We start from the raw sequence: 26,511 nt of genomic DNA on the forward strand, positions 1-26,511 counted from the left end.
AAAGTTCGGTAAAGACATTACAGAATATACAAAGAGTACTTTGGCAAAGTATTTTTATAAAGACAAGTAAGGCAACTAATAGAAATCAACACATCACCAGCTCGTCAAATGACGCATTTAACCATCACCCAACTTAATTATTAGTTCTAGGACCTTTTCTGGTCCTAGAACATCAAATGAGAAGGTGGATTCTTGAGAGCACATGACAGAAGAGAAAGGTGCTTTGTTAGCAGGGGAAAAAGGGTAAGGGAAAGAAACAGTGGCAAAACTTTAATTCATATGTAAAAGAATGGACCTTCCTCTCAGTAAATTCCTACACAGTTGGCTGAGGGACAGCAACAAAAGGGAAGACTTGGTAGTGGGGGCATTTAGGACATTATCCCATACATTGAAAGGCCTGGAGGAGGGGAATCCTTAGATTTAGTTTCACTTACCCAGTCTATTTTATCCACATTCCAATACTTTTTTAAGTCACGGAACTGCACCAGCATCCCCTTCAGCCCCACCACAATGATACTTGCTAGAACGCACTGCAATGAAAGAATCCTTTGTCAGAAAGTGAATTCAGCATTTCCCCCCCAAAAAAAAAAACATGCAGGGAAATAGATTTCGGCAAGTTAATTGGCAAATTCCCAGGAATCCTGAAGACACCTCTTCACTACAGTCATCAACACCTCCAAATATAAATAATGCCAAAGAGAAAATATCTTACATGTGCCTTTTGTGGATTCTGAAATTGCAATGCACTATACATTTGGGTGGCAACTAGAAGGATAAATTCAAAGAGTCTTTGAAATACCAGGCATTTTTTAAATCCAAAAAATAATAACCAGGGACAAGAACAGGCTGTGAGTGAATATGCCACTTTCATTTCTTCAGACAGTAGAAAGGCCTCTTTCCTTGCGTGGAGAATAAGGGTTTTCCCCCTTACTCATGGGAAGAAGAGGGTAAATTATCCCCTAGCACTGGTGCTAGAAGCCCTGGCTCCAGTCCTATGACCTAGTGCAAAATTATACCCTAGGTGCAAAGATTCAAAACTTCTGCAATAAGTTCCATCGAAAACAGGCAACCCAGTTCATGTCCAAGCAAAACAGAAAGAAAGACTCCCCACTCCCTATTTGTTCTTGGCACATGAAACTGGTGTGTTCTCTCCCTTCTATGAGAGCATTAATAATCATGGAATCATAATGAAAGGCGGTGCAGTCATTTTCAGAAAGAATAGTTTAGTCTATGAAAATCATATGATTGCAAATAATAGTAATTAAAAAAAGAACTGTACCATGGGCAGCCAGTATAGCATTGGTCCTACTGCATAGATGACCACAAGCACCAATATGCAAGATATTAGGCAAGCCACCTAAAAATAATTGGAAAGGAGAAGCATAAATAATCACATTATTCAAATTCTAAAGCATGTCTAAAATGAAATGAAAGTGCTTGGTTTGCCGAAGTTGCTGAGCATAACAAAACACTGCAGACACATAAAAATTCTAGGAGCCAGGAAAGGGGATTTTGGCTCTCACATGGTCTGCAGATTGGAAGCATCTGAGTATAATTTAAGATTTGACCTGTTGTGGTTACCCTTAGCCCACCTAAAGAACAAATACATGTATCAAATACCAATATACACAATATACAAAAGGGGGGGTTACGGTTTGATCCCAAATATGCAGGCAGAAACCACTGAGCTTCTGGAAAATGTACTTTTGTGCCTGTATTTATTACACAATGGTTGCAAACCAAAGAAATTCATCCACACCCAAGTCACACTGATTTCTATGAGATTTAGGGTGGGACTACATGTCATCCACATACCTGTTGGTTGGCAGCTTCTCCTAGGGGGGAACTGTGGCAAGGAAGTGGTATCTGGGGAAATGTTTAGGCACTCTGTTCCATTACTTGTCTCCTCCCAAGTTCCTCTCAAACCTGATTGCTTTATTTATCCCAACTTTCCTCTAAGGATCTCAGAGTGGCATACATGGCTGGCTTCTCTTCACAACAATCCTATGAAACCAGTTTGGCTGAGAGCAACTGGCAGAAGCTCACCCAGTCACTGGGAATTTGAACACAAGGCTCCAGCATCCAACAGTGGAGAACAAGCAAGCATGCATGGATTGCTGGCTCTTTCTGAATCTTTTGCATTTCATTATGAAAGTTGCCCATTGCAGTTTTTTCCCCCATTCTACATGGAGGGATCTCTAAGAAGCCTTTATTTTGTCCTCAGGGATCTAATACTGCAATTACACATTACAAAAGATGCAGGACTGACACTAAAAACAGCAGTGCTCCCAACTCTCCACCTCAATCTCTTCCTTTTCTTGCATATAAATGAGAATGTGTGACACCACACCTCTAGTTTTTGCACTAATAAAGCGGCACAAGTGCAGAAAAACTTGGAACATGGTACCATTGTGTCATTCATTCCGTTTTACTGCACAACGGGAGGAAGAGAAGGAGAAGAGGTGCAGAGAAGCTACTTTCAGCAATAGCCACACATAAGACGTTGTTCCAGTCTAATGGAGAATTGCCGCAGGATTTGTTTGAGTGGAGACCAATTTGTGGGGAGTGATTGGATCTGTTTCTTAGCCATACCACGACCTGCATGATTTTTAAATATTCTCTATTTTGTACGTATTACTCTCCTGATTGGACCTGTGATTCTTCTTGGGTGGGAACTTTTTTTGTCTGTATCTGTTGCTTTGCTTTGCTTATTTTATGTCAGTCTGATGACCAGACTTGGCTTGAGATAGGCATGTAATAGATCAGTTTTGTTTCCCAAAATGAAGGACTGTTTGGTTTGTCAGGGACTTTTGTGTGTGTGTTTAGTGTCTGTGTCTAGTCTCTAAAATCACTATTGTCATTTGCTTTTGTCTCCGTTGATATTTTCTATGGATAGCTCTAGCGGCTGATCATACACCCTTACGTATCAAAGCATTCGCTGGTCGGTACAAATGGGTAAGAGTTTTGGTTTGGTTTTCTTTGGCCTTCATCAAGAGAAGGAAGACATCAGCTGCTTGGGTCTAGAGATACTTTCCAAATGAGCACAGACAGTGTCTCAGGAAAGGGCAAGTACTATTTTCCTTCCCCCACAGAACATGACAACCTCACTTCAGAAACTTCCAGTTTGGTAGTGTGGGCAGGCTGTTTTATCACCTTTTACTGCTGTTTGAAGGGATCACAGCACTTATTCCACACATGTTCTAACTGAATGGCTACTTTTTGCATTTCATTTTCGTCTGATGTCACTCCTTACAAATCCCATTATCCCCTATGTATCATACACCTGCAACTGAAGATTACACCATGCACCTGATCAAACGGACTGAAGTCCACAAAAGCTTATTCCATAATAAAAATGGTTAGGGTTTCAAAGCACCACACGGCTTCTTGTGGACCGTAGGCAGAGACAATCAATACAATTGGAGGCAGGCTCTTACTGCCCAGCAGTTATTAGTCTGATTTTCTTAAGGTGAAACCAACACTCTGACGGTTAACCTTAATGTTATATTTATATCTTTGCTAGGTATTGTAAGATAGTTTAAACATTACTGTTTTTTCCATTGGGAAATGTAGAAAAGAACATGTGCTAAAGGTAAGGTGAAGATCCCAGGTTCATCTGCTGGCATCTTCACTAAGAGGGTCAAAGGCAGAAGAGCTGGGAGAGACTTTTTGCCAGGAGACCTGCTGCTGGTTAGGATAGGGCAGCCTTCCCCAGCCTGGTATCCCATAAACTCCCATCAGCCCACACCAGCACAGCCAATGATAAGAGATTATAGGAGTTGCAGTACAAAATATCTGGAGGCCATCAGGTAAGGTAAGGCTAGATAGCCCTATTGACCTAGACAGTACATTGCATCAGTTCAGTGTAGGCAGCTCTTAATATATTTTCATTCTGGGATCATTGCCCCTGTATTTGATTGGTCGGTATTACTTTTCTGAAGCATCTTAGGAGAGTTAAGCTCGCTTCCTTTCCCTTTTCTTCTGCCAATGTAGCAGGCACCTGTGCTTACAACATTCCCTTGAATGGTTACGAAGGATCTCACACCTCATTTTCAGCATTAATTACACTGCAGTGCAGGAGATGCGAGTACAACGGCCAATATTTCTATTCTGCCCTGACAACACAAATAGAGTTACCTGTGTTTTTGCTCCAGTGCTGAATAGGAGAGCAGTACGGCCCATGGCTGCTGCGCTGGGTATGCAGAAGAAAAAGGATGGGATCACGTTGCTGAGGCCGTGAGCCAAGAACTCCTGGAAAGTTTTTTGGGGGAAGAGCATAAGAACCAAAGTAGAGTCCTGCTAGATTGGATCATCTCAACAAGCATCCTGTATCCCAACAGTGGCCCACCATATGCTTCTGTGAAGCCCACCAGCAGGGATTAAAGGCAACAGCCCTAGGCAAGTGGTATTCTACCAGCTATATTGGAGGTTCCATATAGCTGTGTTGGCTAGTAGCTAATGATAGGGCTGCCCTTCATGAATTTCTTTGTCTAATCCCCTTTTAAAGCTGTGTAAACCAGTGGCCTTCACTGGGGCCATGCTTAACTGGTATCTCATTCCTACAATTACTGTGGGCTACCAGGAAGGGACAGCAGCTGCTAGGTTGGTGTAGTGCAAACATACCAGTGGGAAAGCCAGATTGGACTCACCGGTTGGCTTGCACTGCACCAGCCTCACGGCCACCGCACCTTTCTCTGTCTCTCTCCTGGCAAGCCACAGCAACAGTGGTGATGGGAGGTCAGATGAGCCCTGACACCCTGCCAGCTGCTACTGTGATTTATGCAAGTTAATCATGCATTGTGTGAATAAATTGTTTTGCCTGTTCTAAGCTCACTGCCCATCAGTCTCACTGGGTGACCTACCCAAGCTCAAGTGTTGCAGAAGAAGGAGAAAAAAGAAATGCTCTCTATCCACTGTCTTCTATCCACTACTACTAAGACAAAAGAACTCCAGAAGCAGCCCTATCCCCCAGGCCTGGATATTATCTGACCCATTTCCAAATTTGGTCTTGTGGGCTCAGTGGGTAGAACATGAGACTCTTAATCTTAGGGTCATAGGAGCATCTGACAAATTTGAGGTGGGGGTTGCTTTCCAAAACCAGAATCTGCGTAACTATCCAGTGTAAAGTGAGGAAGTCTGTTCTCTTGTTCAGCGGTGGAAGATCTACATGGAAAAGCCCACACATGCTCAGATTGTAATCGAATTTGCTTAAACCTGTTTGCAAGCTACTTTTCGCTATGCAAATGGCTTTGAGAACATTTTGCCAAAAGCTGGAAAACATTCTAAATCAATAAACAATGCCATGCAATAATTTTACAAATCATTCCCCTCCCTCCCATTGCCTGCATACCCTTATTGTTTCTTCGATGGTAGTTTAGAGGTTCCCTTGGGATACTAAACAAATGCAAGAATGATCAATAACCCTTTAATATAATATTGTAAATTCGCATGACTTTGGAGCTGAAGGTCTCCGTGGCCTACAGGAAGCACAACAGTTTATCCAGAGTGGGCAGAGATTGCAGGAGGGACATGGTAAGGTGTAAAGCAGTGGTTCTCAACCTTGGGTCACCAGATGTTTTTGGCCTACAACTCCCATCATCCCTAGCTAATAGGACCAGTGGTCAGGGGTGATGGGAGTTGTAGGCCAAAAACATCTGGGGACCCAAGGTTGAGAAAGGCTGGTGTAAAGTCACTAGCTGTGTGGAAATGAGGTCATCACTGCAGCAGGGTTTTAGGCTTCCTGGAATGCCTAGCATAACCCAAGAACCTAGTCTGGAAAAAAATGTCATAGTTTGAACCAATTTTTTCAATTATTCCGAAGTCTTTTTGCAAATTAATCAAAGGACTCTCACTTGCTTTTGGAGAATTTCAACCAGCTCTAGCAGAATCATGGCAGTAAAATTGCACCCTTAAGACTAATTGTAAGACCACGATAAGCATGTCATGATCCTGGTAGGTTTCTACTTGGAGCATGTTCACCAAAACTTCATCAGCAGAAAACAGTGTACAAACATTTACCTGGTTATCATCCACAGAGTAGTTGAACTTCTTAGCAGAGGCCTGGGCGAGGGCTAGTGAAGCTACATAGCCAACCAATGCCACTCCAAATGCCTCTGTGATGACTTCAGGGAGGATATTCATGGGTGGAGACCTTGGCAGTGGTATGCTGTAAAAGTAAGGACAATCCTATGTGGTGGAGGGTGTTATGCATTAGAAGGCAAATGTGCCAGTATCAGATCAAAACTGTGAATTGAAAAGTTCCCATTAATTCAGGGTAGGCACAGAAATCTCAATTCTGATGGAATTTCCTCATCTTATAGCCACAACATCACAGTCTATTCCAGCTTTTCAACTTTAAGTTTAGTTTGAGAAGGGTCATTTTTAGGAAGGATTTGCATTCTTCAGTGCTACAAAGTCTGCCAAATACCAAAATGTGCTGTCTGGCCTGCTGTTATTTAACAAAGCTGCACTGATGTACTGAAATGATACATATTGGAGGTCTTTACCTCAGATAGCTTATCAAAGCTTCTTCTGAATATCTCTACATTTCACATAAATACAACCAGTGTGTTTCTTCCAGGGGGGAAAAAGGTGCCTGTACTCACCATGAAGTTGTTTCAGTAAGTGTCACACTTTTAACCAGTGCTTTTATTCTAGAAAAAATGGTGCCAGTGCTGCGGGTCCTTGAGTACCCTTGGAAAACAAGCACTAATGCCAACCAGCTGTAGCCCTTATTCAGAGGGTTAGCAAAAATCTCAAACATGTGAGCAGGAGGAGGCATCATGGCCACTATTCTGGGTCTCCACACATGGCCAATTTGTTTGTGAACAGATATGCATATGCAAATTGTATGTGTATAGGTTGCCTCCTTGGTAGGATTCTCAAATCACATGGTATGAGCTTAAGTTCATACAACTTAAATACTTAACCTCTGATTTCAAAGGAGTGGCTGCTTACGGAGGTTGATGCTAGGACCACAGACACCCTTCCCCTCTTTAAATCCACAAGTTTAGTATTTTCAGATTTCGATCATCTGAAAAATGACTACATGTAGTCCCACAAGCCCAGGCATAAAAAGAGGCTGGACATTCAGTTTGTAAAAACCAGTCAACATAAAAATAGATGTGTCAATTTAGTCTTCAGTAGCAGCTTTAGAAAGAAATAGGGGACAAAATCAGACAACAAAGGACTCGTGGTTCTTATTCTACAAAATAAAGCGGCATTCATATTCATCAGAAGAACTGGACCTACATTACCTACACAGTGTTCTCAGTCTGCTAGCAAGTGGATGAGTTTAATGTTGTGCAACACAGGACTCCAATATAACAGTTGCGCTAGCAGAAGCTTGTTGCGCAACAGATTCCATAACCTGTTGTGCAAAAAAGTTACCAGCAACCTGCTTGTGCATTCTCTTATGCAGCTATGTTCCACTGGTGCAAAACATTTCACCAGCAGAACAAGAGTATAGTGCTAAGGGATTTTAATTTGGCACTTCGTTGGATACGACCCACAGATCCCCAGTATCTGATGTCTGGTTCTATATAGGTTCCCTATTCAGTAAATCAGCCTTCTGAAAACCAACTTTGTTCTTATCATCCTTATTAAGGCAGAATTCATGGTTTCATTTTCATTTTTCATCTGCTGACCATTTTATTGCACAGGATGAGGGTATGCAAACAATGATTTTAAAATGCAAAAATCCAAAACATACTGAATATACATATTTATGTATCAATACATACAAGCATATAAAGAACACGTTACCCTTCTGGAATATGTCCCACAACTTCCATGCCATAGCTGTGCTTCATATCAGCATAGTAGCAGGCAGCAGAGGTAGCAACTATCTATTGGTCAAGCAACAACAAAGACTTAGAGGAGGAAGGCAATAAACACTTCACATTTTTTAAATGTTTCTTTTGGCACTGGGCTCACTACTTCAGAGAACAATATGAGTGGAACCAATGGAATAGAAGCAATATTGTTAAGTTACAGAGATGAGACCATTGGGTCAGCTTCTTCTCAGATGGGGATTGCCTAGGTTCACGTATAGTTGGGTTTACAAGATAGCATATAGCTATACAGAAGCTATGTGAATATTGGCTCTTCTACACACCCTCAATTTATCTACGGTTATTGCATTGAATTAACAGTTGAGAAGCATGGAGTGTATTGAAAAGGAAGGGGATGCAATTTCCTTACCTTAAGAGAGCATGTGTTCCCACACATCTCAGGGGTATTGAAATGAAGGTGAAATGAAGGTCAAACATACCTCTCTATCCTCCATCCAGATAAGTAAGAAGATTATCAGCATCCAAGGACACATTTCAGTCGGGCAACGGCATTTAGGGTGCAAAGCAGGGCCAGTAAGGTGTGGCCTGGGGAGAACTCCAAGGGCAAATAGAGAGGCCTGGAGTGCCCAACTTGGCCCCCAGGCTGGGGATTCCTCACCCCTGCCCTATATGTTTTTGTCTGGCACATGTACACATCCAGACTCAGAGTCCTAAGTGTGTACTCCTATGCACAAAAGGCATTTATGTGTCTATAAGCAGACCTTATTAATACAGAAATGCCCAATCAGCTCACATTAAGGTGGGATAACGAGGCCTCATCCATTGAGATTAATGTGTGGGGAGGGGGTTTGGGGGGGTTGAGATCTTGAATCAAGCTCCCACACCTGTAGGGTTTCTTTGCATCAGAGCCACAGTATGCATTTACAAAGCACAATCCCAGAATTCTTTACTATAAAGACAGTAGGCCAATATACCTCATTACTACACCATTTTGAAAAACAGCTGGGCATTACAAAAACTAAACATCATAGCTGAGACACCAGAAGGCTGCATGGCTACAGTTAATGAGCCCAAACAATGTTTTTAAACCTCACAACTGAAGCCAGTCCGTTGCCATTTTCCTTTGTACGGTATTTGTTTGATATTATACTTCTATCAAACTTTTCCGAGAAACAGTACACCTGAATCTATCTAAACTGGTCACACCATTATCTAAATGGCAAAACCATAAATATTTGTCCTGCACTGCATTAACAATGAGCACCACCGGCTGCAGCAGATTAAGTAGTGCAAAACAGTGCTTGTGCTTATACTTACCAAAACCAAATCAATAGGAAGAACCACCTTGATTTTCCCTTTAAACTTTTCGTTCAGTTCTTTAACGAGAACGAGAATCACAATGCTCAGCACAGAGAGCAGCAAAGCTTCCAACTGAATGGACTTGATGTTTTCAAAGATGTAGGCATAAATCTATAGTGGAAAGAAAATTTAGAAGGTCAGTTGAATATCAAGGGTGTAAGTGCTCAAAGAAGCAGGTCCACAGTTTTGGAACTTATTACTGAATACAGTGGATTGTATCTAGACATGCCTTTCAGCAAACACAAGAGCTGCTTCCATTATATATATTCCATTTATATTCCAGGAGAATATAAACTAGTTCTTTTCTGAAATCAAAAGTCACCATCAGAACATTTATATCTGCTGTTTTCTTACACTGAATGGTAACAAAAAATGTTGACTATGTACATGCAAAAAGTTACAGAGCAAGCTATGATCCCACTGTCCTGGAAAGCCACAATGCCACAACTAAGGTCATCATGACCTAGTCTAGATTATTTCACTGGCGGACATTTGTCACAAAAACAGGGATGCAGCTTTTCCATGCTTCATCTAAGATTGGGGGGGGGGCACATTTTGTACATGAGTCAGACATTTGGAAAGATGGGCAATGAAACCACAACCTTGACCCACATGTTGTCCTTATATAATCAAACAATGAAGATGTTATACTAGAGGGCTTGGGATTTGGCAACTAGAAAGCCATGCCTATCCAGAAATGTGCATTGAAGACAGCATGTGGCTTTGGCTCAGCGCCCCACCAGGAGCCGAGACTGACTAGGACAAAAGACAGAAACTTGGAATGCCATGTCAGGATGTCAGCATAGTCATCAGCACAGGCTCAGAAGCTACCCAAAGCCAGATCCAAAGAGCAGCCAGCAAGCAAAATGAAGAGCTGGACTAAATCCCACCATCAACTATTTAAATATGACATACACAAAGACTTGCAAGTTTTATTTCAAACATCTGTCTTTTGTTGAATATAGGCTGTGTTTGCCAACCCATTCTGATACACTATGCTGTTAAGGCTTTATGAAGGCATTCTGAAATAAAAGGAATTGATTCGGGAACTCGCAGACAGTCATTTTTGTGGATCATCACTACCCAGTTTGGTATTGTTAGCCATGGATTACCATGACCCATTTTGCTGTGGTGCACTACTTGTTTTCCCATAGCAACACACATGGAGACCAAACTACTTGTCTGAAGGGCCTAGTCAGGGGCGTACCCAGGGGTTGGCTCTTGCCAAGGGCAAAGGCCCAGGGAGACACAAAAATTGTCCCTCTCCACTCTAGCTCCAGGTGGCTAGGAGCTCGCCTGCCCATCGGCAGGCTCCCTTCGACGCTCCCCTGCTGGTCTGGCCAGCCACATCTCTTTGCCAAGGGTACAAGGGAGGGACAGGGGGCACAAGAGAGCTTAGGTACACCTCTGGGCCTAGTAGAACCTTGTGTCCTCCATATGTTGTCGAACAACAGCTCCCATCACCTTTGGGTCAGCCTGGTGGAACAGTATCTGTACCACCAGCATACTATATATATATCTATACACACACACACACACACACATATATATCTCTCTCTCTCTCACACACACACACACACACACATATATATATATATATATATATATATATATATATATATGAAATACTATATATTCATGCTACATAGTACTTTTTCTGAGCTATATTTTTCACTTCACTGCCAGTTTATTACTGGCTTAACTGTCTGTGGCAAATCTACTAGCAAGGCACAGTCCAAGAAGTTCTCCTGAACTGTACTCAGAACTCTATGGAACTGATAAATGTTACATTCCATATCTCTAGAAGGACCAATGGCATTAGATAGATAGGAAAGAATGAATATAATATGCACTGCTATAATATTAATAGTCTTGCATTTTAGTAGATGTTTATCAGACAATGAACACTAGGAATTACCAACTCAATCACTTAATCTAGCATACCATGTATTAAAGGTGCAGGCTCTGAAAGAAATTTCAGGGGCTCAATGAAACCAACCTCAAAAACTCTTCCCTAATTCAGATTTTGATCCAAGCTGGAGTAGGCTGCTCCCCTCCCAAGCACTCTCCTCCATCCCCAGCCTCTCTTCAAGCACACTACCCTACTCTGGGATCTCGTGGATCAAAGCTGCTGCACTCAGTCCCTCTGGGGGGATGTAAAGAGGCTACATGGGGAAATTTGGGGATTGAGGTGAGGAGTGCATGTGGGGTGGAATCTGCCCTTGGTGTGAGCCCCATCAACTTCTCCCCATGGGACCTCTCCATTAGGGTTTACTGGGGTTGGCTGAAGATATCATAAGGGCAAAGTAGGGTTGGGAGAGGCCAAGTCTCACATTCTTAAACCAATTTCAGTTTCCAAACAGTTCTCACATAAGAGTGTGTTTGAATCATTTTATTTTAAGGTTTCAAGAGTATCAGGGTAGCCAAATGGCCAATTCTCATGAGCCCTTAATCAACTTTCATTTACAGGAGTATAAAAAAATATTGGGTGACACAAGTTCATTGCCTGATCGTTATATGTACATCTAAGTGAAAGGCTGCCAAAAACCTCTGATACACTTTGAGATAGAACAGACATTTAAAGAATCTCAATTTACCAAGATTTCTTGGAAAATGTGAATACAATTTTCTGATTAAAGTTTTCCCAAAAGGCATGCTCCTTCATCCAGTGACTCCATGGCACCCATGAGGTTTTCTGATGTCACTGAACTCTTCGCAAGCTGCATCCTCTTTGGTGATAAGACAGGGATGGCACAAAAAAAACGCTCTCGGGCAGAAAATGGGATTCCCATCCACTACTGACATATAAACTTGAGAAAGTACATTGGATTGCCAGATTGCAGCCATATAATGCAATGGTGCAAAGGACAGGCGTGCTGATACATCAGTAAGTTAATATGTCAGCAAGTATAACTGTAAAGGTAAACCATTAAGGCTAGAGTTCCAAACAGGCACAGCTATTAAAATACACAAATTAGTCAAAATACTCTAGGATCAATCCAATTTTACAGGCAAGAAGTCTCTATTAAACTGCTGAAAAGTGCTTCTCTCCAGCAATTGGCTGCCAAATGCAACACAAATTGGGAATAAAGTTGCTTTACAAAAACAATTCAAATCTAATACCTGGACCATTTAGTTAGGAAACTTGTTCATAAGAATTAAGAGACCCAGATTCTAAACAAGAACATTTAGTTTTGCTTTCTTATTTTCTCTCTCTTTCAGAAAACTTACCACATGGCATTCCAACCCTCAGGTGGCATTTTGCCACCCCTTGTTCGGAAAAGTAGGTTTGGAAGCCGGAGGGTTTATTTTTAATACTCTATTTGCTGCATTCTTCCAGGATATGCAGGGAGCTGAGTACAGTTTGAGGTAGCCAGTTTGAAAAATACATGTGGCATGATCCTTCCATGTGTGGGTGAAACACCAACACACGAAGGGATCGCCAGAAGGAATAACAGAGCCCTATATTTCCCTGGGCACTCAGAACACCAGGCCATTGTGGGAATATGCTGCACTTCATCAAGGAATACAAGCTCCAGACTTTCATGGAGTGGAGGAAGTGAGCTAAATGAGATGGGGGGCATACACGGGGGCGGGGAGGAATGGGGATGGAAGAAGAAACTAGCCATCTTGTAACATTGCAGCACCAAGATCCCTCTCTGTGTACATGGATGGTAGAGGAAGGAATCTAAGAGGCTGTCATATACCAAGTCAGCTAATGAATTTGGGATCTTCAGACTGTTTGTTTCCTTATTGCAAGTTGTACAAGGGAGTTGGGGGGGGGAGTCTCTGAAATGTAACAGTTGTACAAAAGAGCAACTATTTTACCAGGCACAATTGATTGTGCTAGGGTGAAAATGCTATAGCTGCCAAAATTCCAATTCTATACCACTGCGAAAGATACAGAACTCCCCCCCTTTCCTTCCATCCTCACACAGTTATCACTTCAGGCCCATCTCGTAATGGGGAGCCAAGCAGTCGCGCAGCAGGAATTCCCTATCTGAGATCACACATCTACTACAAAATTCCGAGTAATAATTTACATTGTTAATAATGCCAATAAAATTATTTTTTTTAAACCCCAATACTGAAGGCAGAGTTAGTGGAGAGGAGATAGACATGTCAGGAGCTTGTCCTATTCTCGAGTAGGACCCTGGCAGAGACACATGCCCGACTGGCATGTTCTCTCCCTCCTGGTCGTTCATTCGGGAGCTTCAAAAGCTTCCTTCAGCCCAAACATCACAGCGACCGATGCCAACAGACACCGGCACACTTAGGGATCCGCAGAGTGTTCACAGTTTGCGTAACAGTCCTCAGCAACTCAGCATTTTGGCTAATCTACTTTATTTACATATAAACACACACGAAGCACTGCAACATGGCTCCCCCTCCCTCTAGCATCAGACAGAAAAGAGAAAAAACAAAGGACAATAGTCCCACTTCACGGAACACAGTAGCACAAACATCCTGTCTCTGTCACTTCCCACTCTGTGGAGTCAAAACATACACCATCATGTGACAGATAACAATCCCATGACTGCAATCATGGAGCAGGAATTCTAACAAGCCATACCATCAGGCAGAGTGAGGTTGCAATCTTAGGTGGCAGATTTGGGGGGACAGGGCAATAGTGGCAGCCCTCAGCTGCTCTTCTGAAGGTGCCCACCTGTTCCTCTCTGTTGAAGAACCCCTTATTGCCCTCAGATGCTTGGAAGGAAACTGTTCTATTCTCAGTGTCGAAGTAAGTGTCAACTGCTAGTTAAGTTGGCCCCTATGCATGCAGTGCAGCTGGTCTTGTCCTCAGACAGAAAATTGCCTTGGTCTGGTGGTGTTGTGTGGGTTCTCCCAGCCTACATACTGCTCCTTTCTGCTAACTTATGATGTACCTTAACTAGTGAGAGGGTCATAATTCAGTGGAAGAGCACATGTGTTGCTTGAGAAAGGTCTTTGTTTCAGTTCCTGGCAACTACAGGGAAGACTAGGAAATATTCCTGTCTGAAATTCCTGGAGAGATGCTGTCAATCAGCACATATAATACTAACTTGCCATGTGGCAGCTTCTTATGTTCTCACAGTTTCATGCAACAGTGAATGCGGCATACGATGCCCTGGGAGAGGCATCACTTGTGCAGCAGGCTAAATGTGTGGTTAGAGGAGCAGAAGGGCAGAACTTTTTGCGTGGCTCTCTACCCATGTGGGAGCAACCACAGAAGAGGTGGCAACCACACTGAGCATTTATAACAAGTCTTATATTTAGGGAAACCTTGATTGGACAAAACTCTGGCTTCATATAAATTGCAAGCTGTAACACTTTTGTGATAATTATGTATCTCATGGGATCCTCAAAGTAGGTTGGTTCTCTCATTTGCTCATACTGAATTATGATCTCATTCTATAAAAGAAAATGTTTCATTGGCTTGTTTCCTTATGACTCTCCTACTCCACTTTATTAGCAGACTGGACTCCTGCATTGCTCCGCTCACCCCTGCCCTGGGTGTCGAAGCCAAAAAAAGAGAGAACTGAGTAAGTTGAGGTTGTGAAAAAGAATATAAAACGAGGAAGAATTAGGCAACAGGCTAAACTTACAAAGGTAAACGTTTTAAAAGAAAAAAACAAAACAGACCAATGAGGTGGCTGCCAAATTTGCCTTTTGCAGTGCAGTTGTGCCTGCTGAGGAGCGCACAATTACTTAATTCTATTTTTTTCATATAAAACTACTACCATGGCAACACAAATGATCAAAGTTATTGCATGGTGAGACTGGCCCCTCTCCAAAGCAACCCATGTGTGGAGACATGCACATGGATTTTAGGTCTAATTTTTAAACAGCCCCTTTAAGAGGGAGGGATCTTCTCTAATAAAAATTAAACCACCATTTTAAACAAAGATGTCAAATATAATGCTCCGTAATATGTCAGTGTGGTTTTTAAATGTTATGTTTGGAGGGGAAATGCAAGGTGCATTGACTGTTTTTGAATCTTTTTGCAAACTTAAAAAAGAATCAACTAGGATGCAGCGGCTTACAAAATGCATTCTGACAAACTTGCTGGGGTACCTCAGCGAGAACGTCAGGAATGGTGCTTTGCTTCTCCAAATTATAGCTTGCCCATCACTACTCATTTTCTCCTGCAATGTTGGGTGTGCTATTGGTCACATTCTTGGTTCAAGTGAGGCTTAAGATGGTGTTGCATGCAAACTGTGCGTGCAACACATAATATTCCCGTGTTGCCTGGTGGATACGTTAATGTGGAAATGACTCCCCAAATGTAAAGTATATGAAAACCATTGGATGAATGTGGAAAAATCACTATCTATCTGCAACCGTTCTAGCAAACAGCATAAGTTTGAAGAAGAAGGAAAAGAAGAGAGGAGCTGCTGTCAAATAGAGAGCCTGGGTCGATTGCTATAGATTCTCGATTTTCTATAATATAGAAAATTAGCAGATGACATAAAACAAGGAGGCTGAAAGTATTAGGAGCCAATGGCACTCACAAGAAATGTTAGAATACAGGCAAGTCTGGGTTAGAGAGATGAAGAAATGTGGGGCAATACATACCTATCATTTTTAGCATATCATGCAATCTAGGGTCCCTTGGCTGCTGCATTTAAATATCAGTATCAACCACCAGATGGCATTGCCTATTTCCTTGTAATTTATATGGAAGGAATGGTTTACAGATGATAAAGGTTTACAGTACACTGAAGTAAGTTAATATGCAATTAATAATATTAAGCGAGAACAATGTATTAGTAAAACATTACTGGGTCTTGAGATCATGCTTTCTATGTATCTGTTTGGAGTACTAATGAAGACCATTTTAAGGCTGCAATTCTATACAGTATATTCTTACTTAGGTATAAGTGCCATTGAACTCAACATTTTTATGCTAAGATGTTTTTACCCTGCCATAGGCCACAGAATTTAACTTACTGTCAAAAGCCCAGGCAAACTGAACAAACTTATCTTTTAGATAAACCGGGCTTTTATCTTTTAGGAGCCAAGCTATCGATGCTGATGCTTGAAAAATTCGACAATACGATAGCCACCACAAGAAAGGCTCTCTTTCAAGCAGCTACCCACCTAACTTCCAAAAGTTGAAGCACCCAGAGAAGGGCCGTAGATGAAAATCATAACTAGAGGGTAGGTTAATATGGGAACAGCTTGTTCTCCAGATTCTCTGTCCCTGGACCAGTCAAAGTACATCAAGTGCACCACAACAGCACTTCACACTAGTCACATTACAGGTTGTGTAAGGAGGTTGGGAATTAATTGCTGAATAACCATGATATACTTGCCCCACCACCCCAGTCAGTCACAGGTAGTAAAGATGGGAAAGGACAAGAAAGAGAGGGAGATACAACTGGATTGGTTCTGAAAAGTGAAGGACAATGGAGTTTCCAGAGCCAGAGTTGCAGTTGGACTACGGGAGATTGTAGGAAAGTAACTGCATTTCAGTCTAACATACCCCACAATATTGTTTTGAGGATTAAAATGGGGTAATTGCATGCATTTATTTATAGACTGAGACACAGCAATAAAAAACTAACTTTAAAAGACCTTTTAAAAAAACAGCATTAAACAATTCTAGCACTGGGTATCATTAAATGCAGCCAAGTCCCTCATTTTCTCAGTTCAGATTGAAGCTGATTCGAACCAAAACACATCAAAATGAGGTATTTGCTAACAAAGAACAGGATAAATTCAGGACAGATATGAACTGTGGCTAACATCATGTGTACACCACTTCCCAAAGCAGTGGCGAGAATGCACTGGATGCAATGGGATTGTGTACACAGCCTATGTCAGAAGATGTTAAAAGCTTGTGAAAGTAAAAAGATCTTTGCTTAGCACTAAAATACGTGAGTATATGGATGAGGCATGGGTGTATTCCACAAACAAGGCACCACAACAACAAAAAAGCCCTCTTTCTCATCACTGCTGGCTTCATCTCAAATGCCAGGATACAGAGATGGTAGCTGTGCATGGATGGATTGATGGAGGGAGATGTAGCCTTAGGTACTCAACTCCCAAGTCACATTGAGGTTTCAAAGGTAAGCTAAGCACCAGAACTTTGAATTATGTATGGAAATGGACTGGGGACCAGTGGAGCTCCTTAAGCACTGGAAATATGTCTCTGGCAGCTCTGCAGGTACATTACGTGCAAAGGATAACCATGGACAGGCTCTCTGTATCCGGGAAGGGTCTCAGTGGGTGAAAGGCACTTTGTGCCACAGGCGACATTGGGGCATATGATAGCAAAGCAGATTTGATAAGGATCCCCAGACTGTGTAGCTGCTGCTCCTTTGATGGGAATGACCTGCATCCAGAGTTGGATTTAGATATACATTGGATTTAGATATACAAGTTGGATATACATATACCCAAACCCCACCAAGACACCACGGTGCCTAGGCCTGGGCCTGCATCTTGAGCAAAAATGCAAACTGTGAGCAACACGGCCGAGCCAATTTTCAAGAATGAACTTACATAAAAGAACCCCAGGGGTCCCGATATATACGGCATTTTCATTCCCAAGAGGTACTTGACTTGTGAAGTCACGACGTGCGTAGCTGCTCCCGTCGTCATTGCGCTTATCACTGGCTCCGTGAGCAAGAAGGTGGCACTGCCCAAGTGCAGCACAAACATTGCTACCTGAGAAACCAAAGATATATTAACAGCGATTACATGTGAATATGGGTACCAAGGCTAATGTAAGGAAAAGATATGCCCACGCTTTTAACATAAAAGGGACAAGATAGCACCACGAGCTAATCAAACAGTGAGGTTTTTTTTTTTTAATTATGCATTGCATACCATGAATAAACTTTCGACACATGTCCACTTTCATACATTCATTATATGTTATCTGTCCCCTATCACTGGTTTACCAGGCTCTGGGTTAAGATTAGCTATAATAACAGCTGGCTCTGCCAATGTGTATTTAGTACGGTGACTTTTCTGAAGCATTGGCTCGAATGTTGTTGTTTTTCAGTTACTCCAATATATAGGCACAATAAGCTCTGCAGGGCTTGTGGGGGGGAATTAAGCCACGAAAGTCTGGCTGAAGCTACTTTTAAAAAACCATTCCATTCATACCGTTCTCTGTACAGTGTCTGACACATTTAAAGTCACAAATGGCCAGGATTTTAGGCCCCAGAGGTTTAAGTGGAAGGAGCTATGCCTCTCAACCACGTTTCTATTCCTTTGAGATGTACACCGCCTGGCCTAAGCAGACAGCTTTGTACTGACACCAAAATCTTTGACGGCTATCTTTCCCCTATTATATGCAGTTTTGTACCCATTATTTGGTTTGAGAACTGTATCACAAAATTCAAAGACTAGCTGTGTTTTGGTTTGTGTTGGTTTAAGAAGTGTGCATTGCAAACTGCCTCCTGCCCACTTCTTAATCTGTGACTCTCCTCTTATTCCATAGCTGCTAATGTTTCTCAGGTGTCTTTGGTGAGAAACTTTGTAAAACTTTTCAGAAAATCAATGCATACAATGTCAACTGGATCACCTATATCTATCTGTTTGTTGACACTTTCAAATAACTTCCAGAGTCCTGGATACTCCTTCAGATATATAACTCCCTGCACAAAGGAAACTAAATCAGGAATATGGGTTCTAGCCAAGCCTCATTCCTGATATGCCTGTTCTCTGTATGTAACCATGCCAGTTCCCACAGGGAGTATTCCATAATGAAAACCCTCACAAGCAGTCAGGTGCAATGAAACATGGTTATTGTCTCATCTACTGTTTTGTCATAAGTAGGCTGTAGGCACTGCTAAGGAACAACCTCATATGGTGTGAAACTAAGCAGGATATTGACACCCATGTTCCCAAAACGGCTTTGTGAAATAAAGTTAAGTTGCTACCTTGACAGGAGGTTGAGCTCAGACCAGGTCCATAAGGGAGCCAGAGGGCAAAACTCAGGTTTTTCAGAAGGGCTCAGCAGTATGAAGTCAATAGCTCAAGGTTTTTGAGTGGAACTTTGGGCGAAAGACGTCTATTCATATAAAAGTGTGTTGCTGGAGAAAAGAAAAATGGCTAAACAGATGAAAACCACCCTTTCCTTTGTTTATTTTTTGACCATGCCTACAAAGAAACAAGAAACAACCATCTCTTTTCCTGAGGGAATGGCAACTCCAACTGGAGAAGCCCTCCTAGGAGATGTGGAGTGTTGTTATGGAAACCATGAACCTGTTTTCTAGCCACCATCTGGTTTGTATGATTCAACTTGACCCACTGGGCCTCTCCAGTTTTCTATTTCCTTAGTAGGTGCACCTGTGCCCCTTTCACATACTGACAGCACCAGAGAGCAAACATGAATCCGCTGGTACTCCCAAAAAATACAATGAAGTTCAAGAACACTGTGACACTGAATCATAAAAATATCTTTGCCACAGTCACTGGTTTACTTCAATGGCCAAGGCAAGAAACCAACTCTCAAAGGCATTCCTAACTGAAACCATCACCAGGATGATACAATTTGTGCAATTTATGCAATTTATGGTAGGACATTGATGCTGTTTTCTGATTACAGCCAGGATATCCTGAAGAATAAACACTTCCAACGTCTATTATTTAGAGTATAACGGCTAATTGGATTTTCAATTTTATTGAACTATTAGCCTGAACAACACATCCTGCTGCAAATAGCTTCAGAGAATGTATGCTGAATAAAGACAAACTTGCTTTTACTAGCCCAGTCTTTTTGCCTTACATTGACTGTGCGCAACGTGCATTATTTTGCCGTTCTTTAACTGTGACAAAGACTTTTAAAAAACATTTCTATCTGTGTTCTTAAATTTGCTCTGCAGTTAATTACTTGATGCGTTGCAATCTTGATAACATTTTTGTATCCCAAGTCATTCAGCACCGTCAACAAAGTGTTGCTCCTGACCTACTTTTACTTATTTCAGTTACAGTTTCACTATTCTAGTGACTGGAACAAAACTTGTGTCTATTTTCAGTGTCCTGTACAGTGGTACCTTGGGTTAAGTACTTAATTCGTTGTGGAGGTCTGTTCTTAACCTGAAACTGGTCTTAACCTGAAGCACCACTTTAGCTAATGGGGCCTCCTGCTGCTGCTGCGCCGCCAGAGCACAATTTCTGATCTCATCCTGAAGCAAAGTTCTTAACCCGAGGTACTATTTCTGGGTTAGCAGAAACCTGAAATGTATGTAACCTGAAGCATATGTAACCCGAGGCACCACTGTACTGACTACAAGTCCCAGCCCATAACTTTCATCACTGTAAAGATAATCAAAGTTTAAATGTTAAAACTAGGGCTGATTTGAATGCTTCAAATACATGGATTAATACACTTATGCTTTCATTTTCTGTGTGTAACATGTAAAAGGGCAACCCCTACATTTCTTCCAGAGACCGACATGTGGGCTCATGTAATTCTCTATGGGGGAGCTATGGAAGCAGTTTACACAAGAAACAGTTTCTACACTGGAAACCACCCCCCCCCCCCAGTACTGCAGCTAATAATGGAAGGAATATTCCAAATGAGAAAACAGTGCAGGTAGATCTCAAAATGCAGGATGAAATGTGTAAACAAACAGACCCTCTTTGACCAGGAAGACAGAAGGACATAAAGACATGCACATTTCATTCTGCATTTTGAGATCCGAAGGTGACAGTTCTCTGTCTTTACAAGCATGCCATATTTATCAAGGAGATGCATATAACTAGATACAGTTGGTCTTTATTGCAGTTGACTTTAACATACCATTGTAGCAATGGTAGGCAGCAACCTTCCACACGATGGCTTCCCTGAATATGTGGGGCAATTGGCAAGACCCCAGCCTAGCCAGGATAGTATAGAGACAAACTTATCGAAGGAGAGTGCAATGAGGGATACATCCCATAACATGATAAATGGGTGCGAGCAAAAGTATAATTATATTCATCAGCCCTCTAGAGTGGAGCCACTGGCCACAATCCAACACAATAGTTGCCAAAGCCCCTTGAAATTAAGCATGGTTAACTCTGTTGAACTGTAGGCATCTCACAGCAATATGTAGGCAAAGGTGAAACCACTTTAGCACGGCTACAGCCACAAAAAGGGAAAGATTGTGAAATAAAAAGGAACAATTCCAAGGACAAATGGACATGGGAAATGCACAATGTCCTTCCAACATCAGCAATGTGAAATAGAAATGATTTGTTAAGATGAATATCTGGCCAAGAGCCATCTTGAAAAGGAAAGGAAAGGGCTAATTATTCGAAAATATGCTATATTCTACTAGGGCGTCACTCACTTTGACAAGCCTGTTCAATAACATTGGTCTTTGAATGGCCTGAGATATGCTCTTAAATTGACACTACTTAATGAGGAACAACTGATTGGTTCAAAATTGGGAAAGGAGTACGACAAGGCTGTATATTGTCTCCCTGCTTATTTAACTTATATGCAGAATTCATCATGCGAAAGGCTGGGCTGGATGAATGCCAAGCCGGAATTAAGATCGCTGGAAGAAATATCAACAACCTCAGATATGCAGATGACACAACCTTGATGGCAGAAAGTGAGGAGGAATTAAAGAACCTTTTAATGAGGGTGAAAGAGGAGAGCGCAAAATATGGTCTGAAGCTCAACATCAAAAAAACGAAGATCATGGCCACTGGGCCCATCACCTCCTGGCAAATAGAAGGGGAAGAAATGGAGGCAGTGAGAGATTTTACTTTCTTGGGCTCCATGATCACTGCAGATGGTGACAGCAGCCACGAAATTAAGACACCTGCTCCTTGGGAGAAAGGCGATGGCAAACCTAGACAACATCTTAAAAAGCAGAGACATCACTTTGACAACAAAGGTCCGTATTGTAAAAGCCATGGTTTTCCCAGTAGTGATGTATGGAAGCGAGAGCTGGACCATAAAGAAGGCTGATCGCTGAAGAATTGATACTTTTGAACTATGGTGCTGGAGGAGACTCTTGAGAGTTCCATGGACTGCAAGAAGATCAAACATATCCATTCTTAAGGAAATCAGCCCTGAGTGCTCACTGGAAGGACAGACCGTGAAGCTGAGGCTCCAATATTTTGGCCACCTCATGAGAAGAGAAGACTCCCTGGAAAAGACCCTGATGTTGGGAAAGATTGAGGGCACAAGAAGAAGGGGACAACAGAGGATGAGATGGTTAGACAGTGTTCTCGAAGCTACAAACATGAGTCTGACCAAACTGCGGGAGGCAGTGGAAGACAGGAGTGCCTGGCGTGCTCTGGTCCATGGGGTCACGAAGAGTTGGACACGACTAAACGACTAAACAACAACAACTTAATGAGGGTCAGGAGATAAGATAGAAGTCACATCTTGGACACTATTGTTATCTGGGTGGAGACAATTTGTGCTATGTTAAATGATGCACAGAATTGCATCAGTCTGTATTATGAGAACGCTCTTTCCAGCAGCAAGTTCCTTTAAATATATTTAAAGGAATGCAATTGGATCAGTCGGAAGGAATCAGTTTTATTAGTTAATGTTTATACCATAATAATGTTTCATAGTCTTTAAGGAGTCACAAGACACTTGTCTGATTTTGCTGCGTCAGGCTAGCATGGCCATCCCTCTGGAAGTGGAGTAGGAATGTGGTACTATTGGGTGGGTGTTTTCTTGTGCCATTTGCCCAAACTAGGGACATTTATGATACCTGTATGTTTTGCCAAGCAAGTCAGACAAGAACTTTGCAAGGGTTTCATTGATCTGCATTCCAAATAGTTTGGCCCTTGGAGAGGAAGTTTTCCAATGTCAGATTAAAAACAAACAAACAACAAGAATTGGTAGGCAAATTCATTATTTTGTTGGCAGTGGAGGTCTTAAAGGAAAAAGCAAAGTAGTGGAAAGGCAGAATAATGTCCAGAGTTAGTGGAAAGGAAGAACAATGTCCAGAGTTGGAGGCTAGCAATTAAACATAGAAAAGGTTATTTACCTATTTACTGTCTTTTGTGGAAAGAAGTCTAAAGTGGAGCACTAACTCATGAAGACAACACAAGGAACTGAAGCATGGAGTGCACTAGCAACTTATGGGACAAATCACACAAAACTAAACATGCTAAAGATGTAGCCCAGGCATAGGCAAACTCGGCCCTCCAGATGTTTTGGGACTACAACTCCCATCATCCCTGACCAGTCCCAAAACATCTGGAGGGCCGAGTTTGCCTATGACTGATATAGCCAATTCATAATGGAACGTTCTGCTGGGTAGGGGAAGGTTAGGGTCAGGTTGTCACTTTCATTTGATTTGCTGTGATTTAATGTGGATTGCCTGGAGCTGGTGGAGGGGGAAAAAGGTGGGGGGGGGAAGGGGGAGAAAATATGACAAAAAATATTAAAAAGTAAAATCCTGCCTCTGCTGAAAAACTGAATAAAGCAAAGCTTTGAAGAGGAAAAAAACAAGATTTTCCACAGTTCAGTAGCTATTGTGTGTTGGTTCAAAAGCATTCCTTACCTCTCCATTAGATAAATAGTGATTACAATAGAATAGCCTGATTAGCTTTTGTTGCCATGCTAAATGAGAACAAAAGATGTTTTCTTTCTGATAGTGTCCATTGGCAACTAATAACAAGATCTGTCAAGCATATGACTGTTTACAAAAGTCAGCATAGAAAAGTATTTTTTTTAAAAAAAAAGTTACATGATTGTAACATAACTCAGGGGCAAATGTATATGCCATGGGTCCTGACAACCACATAATACAACATATGGACATCAATTGCAAGAATCCAACATGCAGTTCATCAAGCATGGGATGCATGCCCATGACTCTATTCTGTCATGCATGCAAATGCCAGGAATCATGAATTCTCTCCTATGTCCGTGTAACAAAACAGACACATGTGCAATTGGGACTTAGGTCTCAAATAACTGAAAGCCTGCATTCTCCCCTACAGATGCTCTTTGAGTGTTAAGGGCAGCAGCTGGAGCCATGTTGGTAGTTCCACTGTCCTCAGAAATTCAGAGGGTAGTGGCCCAGGAAAGGGCACTCTCTGTGGCAGCCCTTAAGTTGTGAAACTCCCTCCTTACACAGCTGTGCCTGGCACCTTTATACAGCTTTTGTCATATGTGCATCTTCACCCTGGTCTTGGGCACCTGAAATATATATTTCTAGTGACCGTAATTTGTTTTAATATGTTTTTAATAGTTTTTAATGGTAGGCCAACATTTCGGGGGCGGAGGGGGCACCGAGTTGGAGCAGGCTACACTATGGTCTTAAATGTCTGGGGTACACCAATATCCACTTTCCACAATGACAAGAAAACTAGGGCGTGTACCTCACCACAGAAATGCCCCAAAGCATGCAGTAACATAAGCATCATAATAAGGGTACATTGTACCTGAGTGCAATAACTGACTGATGGTAAGGAATTGTGAATACTCTAGTTAATAGCTGATTCTCAGTAGAGGCCATATTTCAGTGCAATTTCAGTTTTGTGGATTCAGCTATTAGCCATAACAACAACAGAATACAATGAAAATGAACCCTGGTTTGGCACATGCTCCAAAAGATAGCACTTGACAAAGCACGCATGAGCTTTAGCCAAAGCAAAAGCTAGAGAGGTTATTTTACGAGTAGCAGCCATATTCCAAACGGCAAGAAGGAAATCTGTCTTTGGGAGTTTTGCCCGGTGTCATTTAAAAATATAAATCAAAATAAGTGTATCCACTGGGCATTGAAACAACAAAAGTAATACTGATAAAAAAAAACCTCAATTTGGATGTTTCCACAGACAAAAAAAGCAAATTATTATTATGATGATTATTATATGGAATTGCATGCAACACTTAGATATCTACCCACTAATACAGAAGCAGTCATTAACTGAAATGTGATCGTGGTAAAGAATTTTGCTTACAGTTCCCTTCTCTTCTTTTTAAAAAAATCATTTTACGTAATTCCTATGCACAAAATACCATATACAATCATTCCATCTATGGGCTCCTTATAAATTTTGAACAGTTAAAGGTACGTCTCATAAACAAATACTTTATAAAGAGTACATGCATAATAGGGAAAAAATTAAGATATCACATTTTATCTTTCCTTATTATTATTTTTCACTTGTATTACAGTAGCATGAAGTTTGCTCCAATCCCAGCTACCTCAAGTTCTTTTCTTCTGTATTGCACTACCAGCCTCCAATCATTTGGCCTTTCTTTATTATCCCTTATTATAAATAGATGTATAGCTGCCCAGTGAGAGTAATGTCTTGCATCTTATGAAGTCCACAAAAGCTTACACCTTAATAAATGTGTTACACTTTAAAGTGCCACAAGTCCCCATGGCTATTATAGACTGTAAGTCCTTTTGAAGATCTTACAAGCAGAAAAAGCAGGAGATAAAGGTTTCCAATAGATAAATTAATAAAATAAAGTTATTCTGCCAAAATTCTGCAAATCAGAACAGGGTGGTTCCACCTATCCATTGCCACTGGACCTTCAGTTAAAAATTAGTTGCCACTGGTGTTCCAGGGCATGCTCTCAGTTTGCATGCAGCCTGTTGGGCATATCAGCTGTGCTAAGTAAACTGAGAGTGCCAACATGAACATACCTGGGACTCCGCTTAAAGTGCATTAATAATCAGATTTAAAAGAGTGGTGGAACCAGCTTTCTTGGTTTAACCTGAAAAGCAGCAGGTAAACTGAGACGGGTATGTTGAAGCCAGAGCGAGCGATGTCATGTAACTTTGCACCAAACCTGCCAGCAGCTTTCTTAAGGATAAGGAAATATTTGCCTGTGCTACATGAAACTCCAGCTTCCTCTCTGGCCCAGATCAACTTCATTTGCAAGCTGAAAACAGTCACAGCGGAACTTCTTGCCATATGACTAGATGCTGGGAGACGCAAGAGAAGGGATGCTGGAAAATGGTCACTTGAAGACTAGTTCCAATGTTATTATGCCATGTGCGCCTTTGTCCCCCAAATGGCTTCTTTGCAAGGATTCATCATGTAGGATGGGGAGCCTGTGGCCCTCCAGAAGTTGCTGGACTCCAACTCCCATCAGCCCCAGCCAGCATGGCCAATGATCTGAGACGGTGGGAACTGTAGTCCAGGAACATCTGGAGGACCACGTTAGCCACCCCTGATGGAAGTGACTATAACACGTGATTTGACCCATCCACAGGCCCATGAAAGTAGGCCTAAACACTCATTTTTCAGCAGACTCCCATCTTGATTTGGCAGAATTAGCTCCCAGTTTTTATTTCATGGAGCAGATAGGAACCCTGGTGGATAAAAGGGAACATTTCCCCTTATATTCAGTAAGCAGCAGCTTAGCTGAAATACTGATCATGTTTTACATAAACCTCAGCATGTTATGAAATGTATATTTCATTTTTAAAGATCGTGTACA

At 41.7% G+C, this 26,511-nt stretch overlaps 1 protein-coding gene across 5 annotated transcripts in view; it reads right to left on the reverse strand.

Annotated features, from left to right (window-relative positions):
* Positions 1–26,511, reverse strand: part of SLC26A7 (solute carrier family 26 member 7) — an 88,972-nt gene that overhangs the window by 32,714 nt on the left and 29,747 nt on the right. For all 5 annotated transcript variants that reach the window (XM_083747786.1, XM_083747783.1, XM_083747784.1 and 2 more), the window contains 7 exons: positions 17,640–17,800; positions 9,111–9,263; positions 7,765–7,847; positions 6,019–6,166; positions 4,138–4,251; positions 1,280–1,357; positions 435–530 (listed from right to left, as the gene is read on the reverse strand). In XM_083747786.1, the coding sequence (XP_083603912.1) occupies positions 435–530; positions 1,280–1,357; positions 4,138–4,251; positions 6,019–6,166; positions 7,765–7,847; positions 9,111–9,263; positions 17,640–17,800 (833 nt within the window). The remainder of the gene's footprint in view (positions 1–434; positions 531–1,279; positions 1,358–4,137; positions 4,252–6,018; positions 6,167–7,764; positions 7,848–9,110; positions 9,264–17,639; positions 17,801–26,511) is intronic.

This window comes from Podarcis gaigeae (genome assembly GCF_964106915.1).
Source record: "Podarcis gaigeae genome assembly, chromosome: 7".
Taxonomy (NCBI): Eukaryota; Metazoa; Chordata; class Lepidosauria; order Squamata; family Lacertidae; genus Podarcis; species Podarcis gaigeae.